The sequence below is a fragment of the Vanrija pseudolonga genome, chromosome 1 (assembly GCF_020906515.1).
Source record: "Vanrija pseudolonga chromosome 1, complete sequence".
Classification (NCBI taxonomy): Eukaryota; Fungi; Basidiomycota; class Tremellomycetes; order Trichosporonales; family Trichosporonaceae; genus Vanrija; species Vanrija pseudolonga.
The window spans coordinates 2,271,172-2,287,781 of record NC_085849.1 but is presented as its reverse complement, the minus strand read 5'-3'; the positions used below and the strand labels follow the sequence as shown (position 1 = coordinate 2,287,781).

The following is a 16,610-nucleotide window of genomic DNA, read 5'->3' as shown; positions in this document are numbered from 1 at the left end:
GACACCCGCCGCCGGGACGACGCGCGCAATGTCCACTCTAGGAGCGATGCTGCGGTGCCGGCGGAGTTGGCCAACAGCACAGCGGCGAGCTCGACAGACAACGAGCGGAGCAACAGGCGGGTGTTTCTCGGATAGCGGTGGAACAGTGCCGCACGAGGCCGACCCACCATTTGCCGTTTGCCGCTTGCTGCGGAGTGCGTGTGTGTCTCAGTGCCTTGGAGGGAGGGGCGGAGATAAGCGATTTTAGCAGGACAATAGAGCCGGCGGCGAGGTGCATAGAGGGCCAGGAATGTGGCCAGGGGGAGGGAGATGAGGAGCGGGTGGGTAGGCAACGCAACGGCGAGCGGCCCGGCGAAAGGCCAAGGGGAGCACAATAGGGGTGGAGCGCCAAGAAGGGACGCGATTGATTTCAGTGGCGTTTTGGATTTTCTTTGTTCTTTGCGCCACATCCAGGCACTGCACAAGGATCTCTCTCTGTGTCCGCTCAGTCGGCCCAAGTCTGCACTTTGCGCTGCTGCTGCTTCTGCGTGGGCATGTGCAAGACTGTGGTCGTGCGTTTATGCGGAAGCAGCACAGGCCACTGACGCATGCACAGATCGTCTCTGCGCGGCAAGGCTCTACTGTAAGTACAGTGGCCATCGCCGAAGTCCAGACCCCCGGCGACCGCTCGACAGCGGGGCTGAAGCGGTGGCGGCAGCGGCGGCGGCGAGCCACACGACCGAGCGGATCTGCGGGTGGTGCCGAGGGGCAGGCTGGCTATTCCTGGTGCTACATACTGTATGGCGACGCATGTCATTCGAACAGAGGCGCCGGCGCCGGGGAAAGGCCCGCGAAAAATACCCCCACCGTCGCCGCTCCACCGCTGGCTGGCTGGCCCTTTGTTCGTACCCGCCGCTGGTCTCCAATCAGATACGCACTCCTGGGGCATGTACAGGGCCAGCGCCGGCTACTGCGCAGCCCACATCCGCAGCAGCAGCAGCAGCTACGTGCAGCCTACGTTGCATTGCCGCCCGCGGTGTCCAGGTCTAGCTACCGCCCACCCACCCCGAAGCCCATTGATGTCATTGCGGCGTGTCGGCGGCGCCACACGACCTGGCTCCCTGCCCCTCCACGCGGTTGCACAATGGAAGAATGCTAGGAAAAATGCCCATCAGCACACATCACAGGAACCGGCGAAATCCCCTTCTGCCGACAGCCTGCGCGCAGCGGTCAGCAGCCTGCCTGCCTGCCTGCGACTCGGCCGGCCGTGTGACCCGGAGACTGCGGCGTGCGGAGCGTGGGTGGTGGCGAAGGCGCTGGCTGGCGTGCAGGCTGGCTGGCGGGCTGGCTGGCGTGTTGGCGCTTGAACGCCCGCCCGCGCGCCCACCAGCCAGCCAGTCAGCCAGGCAACGCCAGGATGTCCAGAAACACACCGAGGGCCGCGCGCCGCAGCGCAGGGAGGGAGGGAGGGAGGCAGGCATCAACCTCCCCCCACTTGCTTGGCGTGGCTGATAGGACGTAGGACAATGGTCACTCGTGCACGACGTGTCTGTGACCCCTCCCCGAACATCTTGGCACGCGATATGTTGGTGCAGGGTTGGTGTGCAGGGGTTGGCCTGCAGAGAGTTTAAATGTCCACCTGGTGTCGATGGAGCAAGAAGGGAGACCCGAGGATTTACGCCCAGACGCCGAACTGAAACGACGCCAACGACTGTGCGCACTTGCTCTCGCTGCTTCTCGCGACAACCACACTGCACGCACGCACGCACCAGCACACGCACACGCACGCACGCACGCACGCACGCACGCACGCACGCACGCACGCACGCACGCATGCACGCACGCACGCACGCACGCACGTACGCAAGCGCAACAACAACGAGACTCACTCCGAAAGGCAAGTGTTGCATTCCGCCGATTCCGTGCAATGCGCTGACGGACAAAAGAGACGCAGTGTCCCGCTTCGCCGCCTTTGGTCGCTGCTGCTCATTGTAGTCGAAGCACGTCGTCGTCAGACAATGCAATAGACAGCTCGGGGGCAACTACTACTCGCGTCGTTTGAACCGCACCGCACCGCCGCCACCGCCGAAGATCAAGATCGGTGTCGACTCGAGCCTCGAGGCGAAGAGCGAAGAGAAAGAAGAAGAAGAAGGGAAGCAAGCAACAAACAGCTCGTCATCTGCCTTGCGACGACGATCAGATCCTGCGTTCGTCAGCAGCTCAATTAGATTCGGGCCGAACAAACACGACGTCGACCCACACACAACGGCGACTGTACCGCAAGAAGCACGCCGCACTAACCCGGCTGGCTCGACACGGTCGCTGCCTGCCTCATACTGCAGACAGACGCCTACGCCTACGCACGCACGCGCAGCATCTCGCTCCCTCGCTCCCTGCTCGCCTCGGCACCCCCGACCCACCGCGCGCTTTGGCCGCAGCCGTCATCTCCAACGACAACAACAGAACGCGTCCCCTTTGAGAAAGGTGGCGCGACCGTGCTTGCTTGCTTGTTGCCTTTATTCTCCACCGCATCTCGCTCCTCGCCCATTATTATTATTTGGAACACTCGCGCGCGCCATCCATCACTCCTTCCTTGTCCCCGTCAACCTCCATCAGCCTGTTGTCCTGTCCCACCACAACGAAGCACACAGCCCCAGCCCCCACTCCTTATTCTCGGCCCCACGACAATACATAACCACGAGCCAGTAGCAGGTCGTGATCACTACCACCACCATCGACGGCCACTCCCACTGTCATGGTCTCTGCCTCGACATACACCATGTCTCCATCGCCACTCCACACGACCCACTCCGACAACATTCCCCTCGACCACCACCACATCATCATGGACTCGTCGGCCACTGGATCGCCTAGCAGGTCCCTCTGGGAGCGCCGCAACCGCAACCCAAGGAAGGCGCCGTCCCTTCCGGCTCCTCCACGCCGCCACAGCCCGGGATACTCGATGATGCCAGGCAGCATCAACAGCCCGCGCAAGACTTCAGCTCCAGAACTTTCTCCCTACAGCGGCGGTGGGAGGCAGTCGACGCCACACACCCCACGGCTCGGAGCATCGGCGGAAATCGACGGCTCGTACCATGCCACGGCCGCGATGGCGCGCAGCAACTCGGACCAAAACTCGTCTTCGACCGCCCCGCGCTCCCTCCGACCACGAGTCGACGGGCGGGTCGTCGTCCCCGCGACCCACCGTGATGCTGCCGACTCGGACACGGCGATGGAGTCGCCATCGCCCACCGAGGGCTACGGTCGCCAGCACTCGAATAGCCCCCACCACCACCTCCCAAACTCGAAACCTGTGATCGAGCTCGGACGCCGTTCAGACCGCCACCCAGTTCTCGACACGCCTCGCGCTTCAGCCGCGTCCGGCAGAGAACAAAGGCAGGACGACAGCGCCATGGACACGCCACGCGGCAGTCACCACGAGTACGACTTCCAGCAGGCACGAAGGGCCGGTACCATTGTTTCCAGGAATGGATCCCGTACTCCCTCGCTTCCCTCGGCCATGTCCTCAATGCACAGGTACTCTGTGGCGTCGTCTGGACCGCGCTCGGCTGTCTCTTCTGGTGCTGGTACTGCAGGCTCGCGCACACCTTCTACACCCGGCTACGCATCCCCGAGTGGTGGCAAATTTGCAGTTCGCTCGCCTCGCGTGTTTAGCGAGGCGCGCGTCAATAGCAATCCGTACTCGCGAAGCTCGTCGTCGACTTCGAGCTACCCCGCCACCCCCTCGGGCCTGGCGATCGCGCCCCACCATCACCATCTCTTTCCCCGAGCGGCCCCGCGCTCGCCACGCAACTTCTCCCCGAGGTCTCCCATGTCCCCGGCAATGCCCAGCCCGACTCTCGACCACATTCCCAAGGACTTTGTCGTTAAGCGGTTGAATAAGTTTGCCGGGACCTTTTGGTCCAACTTGTCTACGTCGGACGTCAGGCTTCGTGAGTAGCAGTTATTCTAGACAATTCAGTCGCTCACGCCTCACCAGTCGTGCCGTGTACCAAGAACTGCGAGGAAGACTCCCACATCCCTTTTCCGCCCACCCCTGCCAATGGCAACATGAGGGCGGACCAGGCTGGCGATGACAAGCCGAAGAGGGTCCGCGCTGTGCCCATCACCCCAGCTTCTGCTGGTGGCAACCGGGCCCCACTCAGGACCCTCGCCTTTGAGGTCCACAGGGATTACCTCGTGCAGCAGAGCTCTCTTCTCCGCACCGTCCTCTCGGAAGGCACAAAGACGCCTTCAGCCATCGAGATGAAGGGCTGCCGCATTCTCGCCACCGAGCCAGGTGCGCCATTGGACATTATTGTCCCCCTTCCCGACCCGTCGTCGCTCGGTATCCTCCTCCACTGGATGTACTGGGGCGATCTCGAAGCTCTCGAGACTGCTCTGAACGAGAACCCCCTGAAGTGGAAGGGCATGATCGCCAACGTCAACTTCCTCGGGCTCGACCAACGCACCAAGTTTGCCGTGGGACGCTGGTGGCGCCGCTGGGCCGAGCCGTCTGCGACCTCCAAGGCCCGCCCGATGGACCGTGACAGCATCATCAACGATGACCCCCACGTTTTCTCGCCTGAGATCAAGCAGGAGCCCATCCTGCACTCGGACGACTCGATGATGATCGACCTCAAGCCTATTAATAGGCAACTTGTCATGGAGGCTGATGAAGTTAGCGAGAGACTTCGCATGCTCTAGTCCTCAGCCCCGTTTAGTATCACTGTCATACCTCCGTTGTCCCCCCAGGTCACATACCCGCGATCCTCGAGTTGAATTGTCAACCACTTGTAGCATATCATGAGATAATACCTGTTATTCGAAGTCAGTTGTGTCCTCTTGATGTCACGCACCATTGGACTTGCCCGGGATCTTGATGTGAAGACGAGGCAGCCCGTTGTCTTTCCGCCTTGCAGCGATATCTTCTTCTACACGGTTCAGGAGCTGTGAGGCATACGAAGACTTGGGAGGACGTCGAATGCCAAGGAGCGGGGCGGTCAAGGTCCAAGCCACATCAATCTGCAAGGCAATAATGTTGATGACGGCATAGAAGACCTGGAAGGTCAGCCGTGCAAGGCAACTCTAACTTACCATTGGAATGACGCCCATGAACAGGTTGCCAGCGATACCACGGCGCTTGATCGTGTCCCATAGTTCGGTTCGGACGATCTCAGGAGCCTTGGGTGACTCGTATGGCCCACTCAGGCGGTAGAATGTTGGGAAAGCCGCGCCAAAGCTGGAGGTAGTGAGCACAATGCCGATGCCTGCCGCACTCACCAGTAGATGAACGTGATGAACCATCCGTGTTTCCACCACAGCTCCAGCAGACCGGGGGCTGAGCCCATGTCGCGTGCAAGCTGAGACATGTAGGCTGAGTAGTCGACACCATACTGGATGCGGGCCTGCTCGCTGTGGAGGAGATGGTAGTGCTCTGGTGATGTTGGCGGTGCCATCTTGCCTTGGGTTAAGAGGAAGAAGAACTGTGCCTGCATCTCGGCCATTGGCGGGATTGCTCCTGTGTCATTGTCAGATCTGCACCGTACGCTGCCTGGCTTGACAGATACACTCACCTACGCCTGGCCGAAGGAATCCCAGGAATGCCACAGTCAGATCGCTGGTGTCACACACGCCACGAAGGTCGCACTTGTCGGGACGAGGATACCCTTCACCCAACCAGTCGAAGTCTTGCCGGTACCCGGTGGCCAGCACAACGAGGTCCGGGTCGCACTTTGACTTCCACGCCGTCTCCTTTGAGCGGTGTGCTGGAGGGTTGGGGAAGACCGCCGATCCGTCCTTTGGGTCGAATCGCTCCGGGAATGGCACGATGTCAATTGTTGGGTCGTCAATGCCCCGAGGCAAAGGCGGGTCGATATAGTGGAAGAAGGCACGATGGAGGGCCGACATGTGCGCAAACGGCCGGTTAATGAACTGCATGGCCTTGCCGCTCTTGTTGAGGAAGACGAACGCTCGGCCCTGTCGTTCAGGTGGCAGTTCGCCAGCCCACTGGTTACAGCCTGCCATGGTGCCTGTCAAGAGCCAGAGCACGCGGCGGATAACAAAGTCGGAGACGAACCATCGAAGGTGCGATTCAGCGACCCAAGGATGTACGTAGGCTGTCTCGAAGAGGTTGGTGATGAGCCCGTCGATTGGGAGCGCGCCGTCGTACGTCGTACCGAAGACGCGAAAGTTGTTGAGCACCTTTGGGAACGAGAGGAAGCCCGAGCGCACCCCCAGCCAGACCTTCTTCGCGGGGGCTAGCACACCTTCGTAGCCGAGGTCCATGCCCGTCTCGCCAGAGCCGAGAATGAGGACCTTCTTGCCCTCGAGCTGCGAGCGCGAATGGTACTTGGACGAATGGATCCACTCGACAGGGTTTGGCGGCAGTGGCGGCGCGTTCAGGCCAGCAATGTCGGGGATGTTGGGCGTCACATGCAGGCCTGTGGTGATGACCACCCGTCGTGCGGTGATCACAATGTCCTCGCCATCGTCTGCACGGCCGGTGCGTCTAAGCACCGCCTGGTGCGGGTACCCCTCTGGCCCGATCTTGTCGAGCTTGACGACGCGCGTGTTGAGGTAGATGTGCTCGTCGAGGCCGAAGAGCTTCGAGTACGACTTGAGGTACCCGACAAAGTTGGGGAGGGAGGGGTGGTCTGGCGCGGATAGTGGGTAGCGGTAGTCTGAGAAGCATGTGAGCTGCTTTGAGCTCACGAGCTCGGCGTTCTCGTATCCGCGCCATCTGTGTGGTGAGCTGGAATCTCATTGGTGATGATAGCTCTCCACCCACCTGAATGTACCGCCGAGCTCGGGCTCCATTTCGACGAGCACAGGCGGCTCGCCCTTCTCCCAAGCCGGGCCATACTCTAGGGCGTACTTGAGCGCGACGAGCCCAGACGGTCCGCCACCGATGATGAGGGTGGATGTGCGGAGGGGGAGGGAGGCCGTCATGGCGGTTGTCTATGAAGGAGACTGTGCTGCAGCTCCAGTGTCTCTAGTCTATATTCAAAGCGAGAGCAGTTGGAATGTGAAGCAAATGCGAGGTTGAGAAGGCGAGGCGAGGTAGGTGGGAATGTGTTTAGCTCAACCTCAAACACCGTGTGGTCACCGTGACGTCACTCACGTGTGAACATGATTGCGGGGCCGGAATTTTACGTAATAGTGTACATTCCTCTCTGCACGGTCCTCTGGAGTGAGGCATGTCTGTCAGTGGGGTGGCCGAGGCGCCTCAGTCGCGGCGTCCAAAGCGAGGCGCACCACATGCGGAGGACGGTCATTGACAACGCGTGTTGGTAGCCAGCTCCCTCTGGGTACGTCTCATGAGACATGACTGTGTGCGATCCAACAAGACCAAGACGCGCCTGCTCGCGCAGCTCGTGCCGTCCTAGCGCGTTGCCGCCACCGGCCGCCCGGCGCCGTACTGACCAAGCTCTGCTCGACGCGCTGGGCACGCCGCTCGTCTCGAGCTGCTCTCGGAGTGGCCGCGACGACCCACTCAGAGTGGCTGGCCTGGGGTGGGAATCTCCCATCGGCGCCGACCACCGATATGTTGCTTCCTAATCGCAGCTGCTCCTCATCCCCAGACGCGCTCCTCCCCTCCATCTCATGTGACGCGATGCCCCACCCAACGCCGTGAGACATTGCTGCTTCCCAGAGTCTACTCCGCGGCCGCGGCGCCGAGATTAGCTCTCGTATCTGACACAGACTGGGTTCAGTGTGCCAAGATGCCATCTACGCCTTGAACTTGAGTATCATCTGCAGCATCATCCTGCCGGCTACCAGACGTTGTTGGAATGTGGAGGCGGCAACAAGCGAGCTTGCGGTGACTATGTGGTGTGGGGGGCCGCATTACGTCGCGCCTTGATCTCATCGTGTACTGTCATCTAATCGTGGCTGATCTACAATCCGTCTGACGCGTCTGCTCTTGATTTCCAAGGGGACAGGCAGGGCAAGGCTCACCGCAACGCAGCGCATAGCCGACTCGGTCCTTACGGCCGTATCAGCAAGGCACCACCAGCCAGCCCACATGTCCCATCGCCGGCGACTCCGAGTTCTGTGGGCCCGGCAACACGCAATAGCGTGCGTAGGCAGGACCGTGCGGCGTGCAGATGCACATCTGCGGTGCTCCTCTGCCGAGCTTCGCGCCGAGCAAAGCAGCAGCTTGCATGCATGATTCTGTGGGGAACGCCGCCGAGTTGTCAGTCAGTCAGGTGGTAGCATGCACAATAGATGCAGAGCCGTTGCTGCTGCCCGCCCCGCTATTATGTCAGCGTGGGTGACTGCGGTGACTTTGCCTGAAAGCCAGGCCAGAGTGACCGAAGTGACCGGCTGTGGGGTGGACCGGTGGAATCATCGCTGGCTGGCTGGCTCCTTCCTCTCCACTTTGGCCGAGCAGCAAGCGAGCCAGAAAGAAACATATGTATCCCGCTTTCACTGCTGCATCTCCTCCTCCTCAACCCTCTCACCACCACCACCACCACTCACTCTAGCACAATGGTTATCACGACCCAGTTCTCGCGCGCCCTCGGCATCAAGCACCCCATCATCCAGGGCGGCATGATGTTTGTCGGCAAGGCCGAGATGGCCTCGGCCGTCGCTGCCGCCGGCGCGCTCGGCATTCTCACGGCCCTCACCCAGCCTACCCCCGAGGCCCTGCGCGACGAGATCAAGCGCACCCGCACGCTCCTCAACGGCAAGGAGGGCAAGTTTGTGAGCACGGCGTACCGAGGCGCGTGTGCACCTAGGCGCTGACAACTGCCCAGGGTGTCAACATCACGCTCCTTCCTTCCATCAGCCCGCCCGACTACCCCGCGTTCGCCAGAGCGGCCATGGACGAGGGCATCACCATCTTCGAGACGGCGGGCAACAACCGTAAGTGTGGTGTGCTTGTCGCGAGCTCGGCCCCAGCTGACTCCCTCGCCCAGCCGGCCCCCTCATCAAGTACATCCAGACGTACAAGGCCCCCGGCCAGTCTGCCGCCCCCAAGCGCTTCGTTATCCACAAGTGCACGACTATCCGCCACGCGCTCTCGGCGCAGAAGCTCGGCGTCGACTGCTTAAGCATTGACGGCTTCGAGTGTGCCGGCCACCCTGGAGAGGAGGACATTGGTGGTCTTGTCCTGCTCGCGCGCGCCGCCAAGGAGCTCAGCGTCCCCTTCGTTGCCTCGGGCGGCTTTGCCGACGGCCGCGGTCTCGCTGCCGCGCTCGCACTCGGCGCGCAGGGCGTCAACATGGGCACGCGCTTCATGTGCACTGTCGAGGCCCCTATCCACCAGAAGATCAAGCAGAAGATTGTCGACTCGACCGAGCGCGACACGATCCACATCTTCCGGTGGGTTGTGTGTCAAATGGGTACGCTAACCCCGCAGCACGCTCCACAACACTGCCCGTGTCTTCAAGAACAAGGTCGCCGAGGAGGTCGTGCGCATCGAGCGCCGCCCCGGCGGAGCCAAGTTTGAGGACGTCCGCGAGCTCGTCGCCGGCGCGCGCGGCAAGACGGTCTACGAGACGGGAGACGCTGACGCCGGCATCTGGTCGTGAGTAGCGTGTGCGAGACTGCTGTTCAAAGCTGATGCCTCAGTGCCGGTATCGCCATTGGCCTCATTGACGACATTCCCACCTGCGAGGCGCTGTGCACCAAGATTGTCGAGGACGCCGAGAAGACGATTGCGGGCCTCAACTCGCTCGTTTCGCCCTCGCGTGGGGCGGGCAAGCTGTAGACGTAGCAGTAGTACTTACACAATGAACATGTCTTGTTGTAGCGTGTGCATCATGCTGCGTGACGAGCCGAGTGCGAGGCCGAAACAAGGAGTTGAGGAGGCGAGGTTAAGGGTGCTTGCTGCCGCGCGCCACGGTAATTGAACTGACGCGGCCGCCTACGCCTACGAGTGTGCCACCTTGCTGCCATATCCTAGGAGTCTTTTGCGCCCTGGCCCCCTAAGTCGACACGCCTACATGTCCTTGCCCATGGCCCCCCTTCGCGCCTCGTCTGCTCGAACAATGAACAGCGCACAGTCATTCACACTGTCCATTCACTCTTACACTCCCCCAAAAGCGGCTCACAGACACAGCACACCATTCAAGTGCAGCAACCCCATCCCGCCGCCAGACCCACCCGCTCACCCCCTCGCCGCCGCCGCCGCCGCGCCATGAGCTACACTCGTGGTGCAGGCGGCAGCGTCGCTGCCGTCGTGTCAGCAGCAGCGCCAGCAGCAGCAGCAGCCCTCAGCCCTGCGGCGTCGACGGCCTTGTCCCTCGACGACGACGACGACGACATGGCCCAAGAGCCCGGCGGCAAGAAGCGCAAGGTGCCCGTGCCGCTCGTTCCCGGCTCAGACGCCGAGCTCGACACTGGCCGCGACGGCGCCGACCGCAACCCCCCACGATCAGCAAGGGAGGAGGACGCGGCGCCGGTGCCGGTCCCGCGCCGGCTTCCGCGCTCGACGGGCGCCCTGCTCGCTGCTCACCGCCGCAAGCTCTTCAAGGAGCGCAAGGCGTCCCTCGTCGCGCTGTACCTCGACGCCCAGGGCGCCGTGGAAGCAGCCGCCAAGCCGGCAGCAACAAAGCCTGCGCCTACGCTGCCCGACGTGCGCGCGTTCGAGCGCCTCCTGCCGGCGCTCGAGGACGTCGGCTCCTGGTCGCCCGACACCGCGGGCTGGCGCGACGGCTCCGACGAACCCCCCGTGCCCCGCCACTCGCTGGAGCGGTGGCGTACAGGGTTTGCGAGGCGGAAGCGCCTGCGCGCGGACCGCGTGCCCGTCGCACGCGGCGGCTGGGCGCCCGAGGGGAGCTTTGAGCTCGACATCCCAACCGAGGGTGAGTTGGGCGTGTGGTGTGGTGCTTGCTTGCTGACGACGACTAGCGTCGCTCCGCGCAAGGGCTAGAGCTCGCGAACGCGCCGCGCTCGTCAAGCTCGCAGACCAGCTCCGCGCCCTCGTCCTCGCGACCAACAAGCCCAAGCCGCCGCCTGCAGCGGCACCCGAGCACGAGTACGAACAGCAGCAGCAGCAGCAGCAACAGCCCAAGGCTGCGCAGGCCGATCCTCCACCACCGCCGAGCAAGAAGAAGCCAAAGAAGAAGAAGCGGGCGACGCTCGCCAACGAGGGGAACCCGCACCACGTGGACAAGTGTTCGTGCACATCATTGCCCAATTGCTTACCCCACCCCAGACCGCCCGTCGCGCCCAGTGCCGCAAGAGAACCCGTTCTCCGCGTGGCCGAGCCACACGCGCTATCTCTTCCCTCCGTCGATGCGCGTGCTCTCTGCGCGAGGCGAGAAGCCGGCCCAAAGGCCAGCAGAGGACGAGTACATCTGCTGGTCGTGCGAGTATGCGCTGTTCTACGGGGCCGAAGCGGCACGCAAGCGCGCAATCAAGCAGCGCAAGGCCGAGCTCCGGCGGCGCGAGAAGCTCCGCGCGCGCGCATACGACGTGACGCACGGCCGCTCGCGCTTCCACTCGCACTCTAGCGACGGGGAAGACGGCGAGTATGACAACGACGACGACGAGGACCTCGACGGCGACGACGACTGTGCCGACGACGACGATCACGGAAAGTGTACCTGCGGCCGCGCTATCCATCGGCAGGCGCACGAGGAGGAGGAGGCCAAGCCGCCCGATAAGGCAGCCGAGCGGGCGGCGTGAGTGCGCTGCTTGAGGAGCGAGAGGCGGAGGATGTGCGGAGTGCGATGGGCGCACGGGAGGTGCGCCGGAGAAGAAGAGAGACGACGACAGACAGATGGGTTCACTGCACACAGACAGACAGCATCATCATCATTATCATTCACACTGTACCACTTGCAGCTTCATGTTTCTAGATTCCAGTAATGCTTTCATACCACCGTTCATACTCTATGCCTTGTCCTGTGTAGAGGGGTGGCGGGTGGCAGTGGGCCGAGATCTGGGCCGGAGGGTGTCACCGCTGACTGATGTTGCGGGGACGCCGAGCACGCTGATACGTGCGCCTGGTATCGCTGCTATCGCCTCGGCGCCATGCACTTCGGCGCTGCGACGCGGGACGGCGATGACGCCGGCTAGAACAGCGCGCCGCGCGCCGCCTCCGTCAGCGCTCGCCGCTCGGGTACCCACATTCCGCCGGACCGACCTCCGGGCGCCACTTTCACCTCCTGGACGTGTCCAGTCAGTGGTCCGTAGTCATCACCACCACGCGGCGCCATCAACCTCTATGGCCGAGGTTAATCATCAACATCCACACCTCCCTCCGCCTACTTCACTCCACTCGGCGCCGCCACACCGGCACATAACATATTCATAGTGCCTCTCTACATGTCATCCGGCTACGCGCCTCGTACTCTTACCCGAGACCAGCGCGGCCACACACTCTCTCTCACACGAGCGCAAACAGCCTGCCCGCTTAGACCGAGCGAGCTGTTATTGTTCACAAGTAATGTTAGGAAATGAGATTGGTTGCTACAGAGCCGTCCGTTTTTACAGGTTGGCGGCGACGCTGGTAACGGGCCAGGTGCTGGTGGGTGGTCAGTGCTGTTCTCCAAAACCAAAACAACAACAGAGAAAACCAAACACAAAACCAAATACTCACTAAGATCCCTCCTCAGTGCGCCTGAAGCCGTAGCGAGCCGAGAAGGCAGCCGAGTCGGCTGGGCCGCGCGAGCCGTAGGCGTAAGGCTCAGGCTTGGGCTTCTCGCCACCGTCAACGCCGTCGATCCAGTGGAGGATGGGGGTGAAGATCTTCCAGGCAACGTCCAGCTCGTCGTCACGGACGAAGTTGGAGCGGTCGCCCTTGATAGCGTCGAGGATGAGGGCCTCGTACGCCTGGGGGACCTCGACGTCGGTGAAGCGCTCAGAGTAGTTGAGGTTAAGCTCGGTGGGGACAGCCTTGGTGATAAGACCGGGAAGCTTGGAGTTGAGCTTGAGGTAGACGGCCTCGTCGGGCTGAATGCGGACGACAAGCTCGTCGCGAGCAATGTCGGTGAAGATACCCGAGGTAACGTCCTTGAACTGGACACGGATCTCGACCTTGCCTTCGTTGAGGGCTGAGATGTCAGTTATACCCATTCAAACCCATGATAACTCACCCTTGCCGGCCTTCATGATGAAGGGCACGCCCTCCCAACGGGGGTTGTTGATGAAGAGGGTAAGGGCAGCGAAAGTGGGGCAAGTCGAGCCCTTGGGGACAGTGTCGTCGTCGAGGTAGCCAGGCTTGCCGTCGGCGGCAACGTACTGGCCGAGGAGAGTGTCCTGGGGCTTGATGGGGGGGATGGCACGGAGCACCTTGACCTTCTCGTCACGAATGTCCTCGGCCGAGAACGAGACAGGGCGCTCCATGGTGAGGACGGAGAGGGCCTGGAGAAGGTCTGGATGATGTCAGCACACGTTTCAGTATGCATCAGCACACTCACGGTTCTGGCAGACATCGCGGATGATGCCAAATTCGTCAAAGTAGCCGCCACGGCCCTCGGTGCCGAAGGGCTCCTTGAAGGTGATCTGGACGTTGGAGACCGAGTTCTTGTTGAGGACGGCGTCGAGGACAATGTTGCCGAAACGGAGAACGAGAAGGTTCTTGACCATCTCCTTGCCGAGGTAGTGGTCGATACGGTACGTCTCGCTCTCAGCCCACTCGGCCTTGAGGGCCGACATCATCTCGCGGCACGACTCGAGGTCCTTGCCGAAGGGCTTCTCGACGATAAGGCGGTTGCCGCCCTCGGTAGAGTAGTTGTTCTTCTTGAGGCCGGCGGCCGCCTCGGTAAAGACCGACGGGGGCAGAGCCATGTAGAAGATGCGGTTGCGCTTCTCACCCTTGGCACGCTTGCTCTCAATCTCGCGGAGGTGCTTCTCAAGGTCCTGGTAGCCAGAGTCCTGGTCGTAGGGGCCCGAGACGTACGAGAGGATCTTGTGGAAGCCGGCGAGGGCAGTCTCAAACTCGGCCTGGTGCTCCTTGTTCTTGGGGGGCTTGATGTACGAGGTGGCACGGGTCTGGAACTCCTCGGGGGTCATCTTGGTGCGGGCGTAGCCGACAATGTGGATGTCGCTGGGGAGGTGGCCCTGGCGGAAGAGGGTGAAGAGGGCGGGGAACGTCTTCTTCTTGGCCAGGTCACCAGAGGCGCCGAGGACGACGAAGACAGTCTCGCCGATAAAGGCGTCGCCGAGAGCCTCCATCGAGGGGATGGATCCGCGCTTCTTGGAGGTCATGCTTGTTGTTTTTTGTGCGGGTCTCTGTGTGGATGATGCCGAGGATGCGGGGGTTGGTTGAAGGAATGATAAAGAAGGAAGATGGGGGTGGTCAGCGACAGGGCGGTTGATCGGCCGGTAGTGGTCCGCCGTTGGTGGAGGGCACGCTGAGGCTGGCTCTGGTAAAATGGTTGTGGGGCGGGCCGCTGGGCCGAGTCGGAGGTAGGAGCGGCAATGGGACCTGCCTGGAAGGGGGAGTGGTACTCACCTAGATTGTTATAGAAGATGAAGAACAACCTCTTTGTTGAGATGTACAAATGTAGAAGAGAGGAGGAGACGGGGGTGGGAAGGATGCAGGGGAGGGGAGGGGGGCAGGACAGCCGCCAGCAGTGACGATGACTTGTTAAGCGTCGTCGACGAAATAGCAGGGGCAGCAGCCAAGTTGATTGATGATTTGGGGGGGTGGGAATAATGTCACACCTGAGCTGGCTGGGCTGGCTGGGCTGGCTGCACCTGGGTGGACCGTCGGGGCCGACGTCAGTGGGCCACAAGAGTCAGCATGCAGCGCGTTGCCTGGCTGGCAAGCGGCCTGCAGACCGCGCGCGCGCTGCACCACCTCGTCACTTTCGTCACTGCCGCAAGCCTGGTGTGCGCCTGTGGGCCATTGCCGCCCCATTATCCTGGGGCTCCCTGGATACAAATGACGACGGGCCACCCAGCCAGCCAGGACAGCCTGGCAGTGCTGACTAAAGTGTGTACTTGAACTCTGCTTATCCACCACATTTTCTGTCTGTTCGTGGCTAGGCGCATGCATGGGCCAAGACGTCCACTGTCCACTTCTTCGTCTCGCCCCCCGCTCATGCATTCAAAGCCAAAAGAAGCGACCTTGCTCGGCCAGTACGCGGGTTTTAGTGTCATGATGATGTATGCCTGCCTGCCTGCGGCACGGCGGTAACCTACCCTCCTGCCGCCTGGCTGCAACCGAGCGGTGTTCCACTGCCGCATCCCAGCCAGGCGCCGGGCCGCTCGCTCCGCCGAGCCAGTCAATGTCATCCTTCCACCCACCGGCCACTGATCCGCGCACGCAATGACTTTTCAATTCCGAACCTGACTCCAAAAGGCTTATTGCTCCTTACTCCGCTCCGGCGACCTGCATCACAGATATCACCCCCCAGTGGAGGTCGCGCCGATGTAGCGGCTGGCCAAAATCCAAATGCACAGTTCCGTGTCGTCATTGGAAGGTGACTTGGATCTGGCACTGAAATCTGACTCGTCATTCGTTTTCTGGGCAGGTGCAGCGAGCGACCTCGAGGCGTCCTCTGTAAGAGGAGCATGGCTACCGCGTGCATAGGCTGGCCAGGTCTGTCGCTACCATGGCCCCCTCCACACACCTCGGCGCTGCTGCCGAGGTCGAGTCTTGTCTTACTTTGCCCCTCTCCCTTCCCTCACGACCCCCAGCCGCCGTTGTCTTGCCTCCCCCTTCCTCGCCCCCTCCACCCATTCCTTCCTTGCCCTCCACCCCTGACGCCAGCGGAAGTGGAGGTGGACTGAGACCCGGCCCGCTCGACCGGCACAAGTCGCGCAGCGGAGTGCCTCGTCACCTCCACTCTGCCCCACCCACTCACCGCTGTCTACGGGCCTGGCGCCGGCCTTGATTCCTGGCAAGTCTTGGTCGTGTGTTTGTCATGTCGAGTGCGAACAGTACAAAACCCAAAGGCACCAAGGTATGTCTAGGCAGCGTGCAGAGAAGCCGTGGACCAAAAAGGGCGAGTGCGCAAGAGCAAAAGTGCAGGGCCAGGGGTTGTCGAGGCGTGGCTTAATGAGTTGCGCTCGGACCAGCTCGTGCTGACTGGGCTGGCGGGGGACCACGGTGGGTCCCTCGACGAGTTGGTGGCTGGCGGCGTGTGACCCACGCTGCGGCGCGCGGCGCACGGCGGCGACTGTGGCGGGGTGTCGCACACAGGCTGAATCGCCCTCGGTCTACATGGAGTTGGGTGGGTGCGTTGTCCCGACGGGGGCACCACGTCTGATATCACCGTCTGGCACGAGGAGGACGCAGTGTGGCGCATTGCCTGGGGTGGCGTGCGCGGCGCCAGCAGCAAACAAGCCCGTTGTTTTGGGTGGGTCACACCCTCTCTCTCTGTTGAGTCGTCGTGCGTGGGCGTGTCCGTGCGCAGCCTTGGGCAACGGGGTCGAGGGGGGGAGCAGGCGGACGGGGCAAGACACGACCACGCTGGGCGATCAATGCGCTCAACCGGGGGCGCGCGGGGGCGACCGACAAGTGAGACGACAAACGACAGCACGACGATACCCGACATGCGCTGTTGCCTTCACTCGTTGCTATTGCGGGGGCGACAAAGTCAGGTCAGATCCCCTAGGCCAGGTTTAGGACGCCAGTGAGAGAGCCTTTGTGCGGCGCGTGCGGGGGTGCGGCGCCACGGGCTGCTGGCTGCTGGCTGCTGGCTGCTCGTCGACGACGACGACAG

The 16,610-nt window shown here is 62.1% G+C and overlaps 4 protein-coding genes across 6 annotated transcripts; 2 read left to right on the top strand and 2 right to left on the bottom strand.

Annotated features, from left to right (window-relative positions):
* Positions 1-1,143: 1,143 nt before the first annotated feature.
* Positions 1,144-7,010, bottom strand: FMO5_2 (Dimethylaniline monooxygenase [N-oxide-forming] 5). Of its 3 annotated transcripts, XM_062767315.1 has the most exons (8): positions 6,770-7,010; positions 5,556-6,721; positions 5,263-5,500; positions 5,077-5,221; positions 4,839-5,040; positions 3,977-4,797; positions 1,869-3,932; positions 1,144-1,196 (listed from the first exon to the last, which is right to left on the bottom strand). In XM_062767315.1, exons 1-6 carry the CDS (start codon positions 6,928-6,930, stop codon positions 4,784-4,786), a joined length of 1,926 nt encoding a protein of 641 aa, XP_062623299.1. In that variant the 5' UTR covers positions 6,931-7,010; the 3' UTR covers positions 1,144-1,196; positions 1,869-3,932; positions 3,977-4,783. The 3 variants fall into 3 exon arrangements, with proteins under 3 accessions (XP_062623299.1, XP_062623301.1, XP_062623300.1); XM_062767316.1 differs by lacking the exon at positions 1,144-1,196 and having other exon boundaries at positions 3,889-3,911; positions 3,970-4,797; XM_062767317.1 differs by lacking the exon at positions 1,144-1,196 and having other exon boundaries at positions 3,886-4,797.
* On the top strand, positions 2,759-4,686 carry LOC62_01G000860 (uncharacterized protein; the record flags this gene model as incomplete). The annotated part of the gene is made up of 2 exons (XM_062767318.1): positions 2,759-3,932; positions 3,980-4,686. 2 exons carry the CDS (start codon positions 2,759-2,761, stop codon positions 4,684-4,686), a joined length of 1,881 nt encoding a protein of 626 aa, XP_062623302.1.
* A 1,414-nt stretch (positions 7,011-8,424) lies between the features above and the next one.
* Positions 8,425-11,832, top strand: PA1024 (Nitronate monooxygenase). Its single transcript, XM_062767314.1, has 8 exons — positions 8,425-8,688; positions 8,742-8,850; positions 8,904-9,309; positions 9,347-9,514; positions 9,559-9,677; positions 10,149-10,793; positions 10,840-11,106; positions 11,147-11,832. Exons 1-8 carry the CDS (start codon positions 8,473-8,475, stop codon positions 11,617-11,619), a joined length of 2,403 nt encoding a protein of 800 aa, XP_062623298.1. The 5' UTR covers positions 8,425-8,472; the 3' UTR covers positions 11,620-11,832.
* Positions 11,833-12,222: 390 nt separating this feature from the next.
* On the bottom strand, positions 12,223-14,492 carry gsdA (Glucose-6-phosphate 1-dehydrogenase). Its single transcript, XM_062767313.1, has 5 exons — positions 14,393-14,492; positions 13,356-14,169; positions 13,032-13,310; positions 12,536-12,989; positions 12,223-12,460 (listed from the first exon to the last, which is right to left on the bottom strand). The coding sequence occupies exons 2-5, from the start codon at positions 14,143-14,145 to the stop codon at positions 12,424-12,426; spliced, it is 1,560 nt and encodes a 519-aa protein (XP_062623297.1). The 5' UTR covers positions 14,146-14,169; positions 14,393-14,492; the 3' UTR covers positions 12,223-12,423.
* Between the last annotated feature and the right edge of the window lie 2,118 nt (positions 14,493-16,610).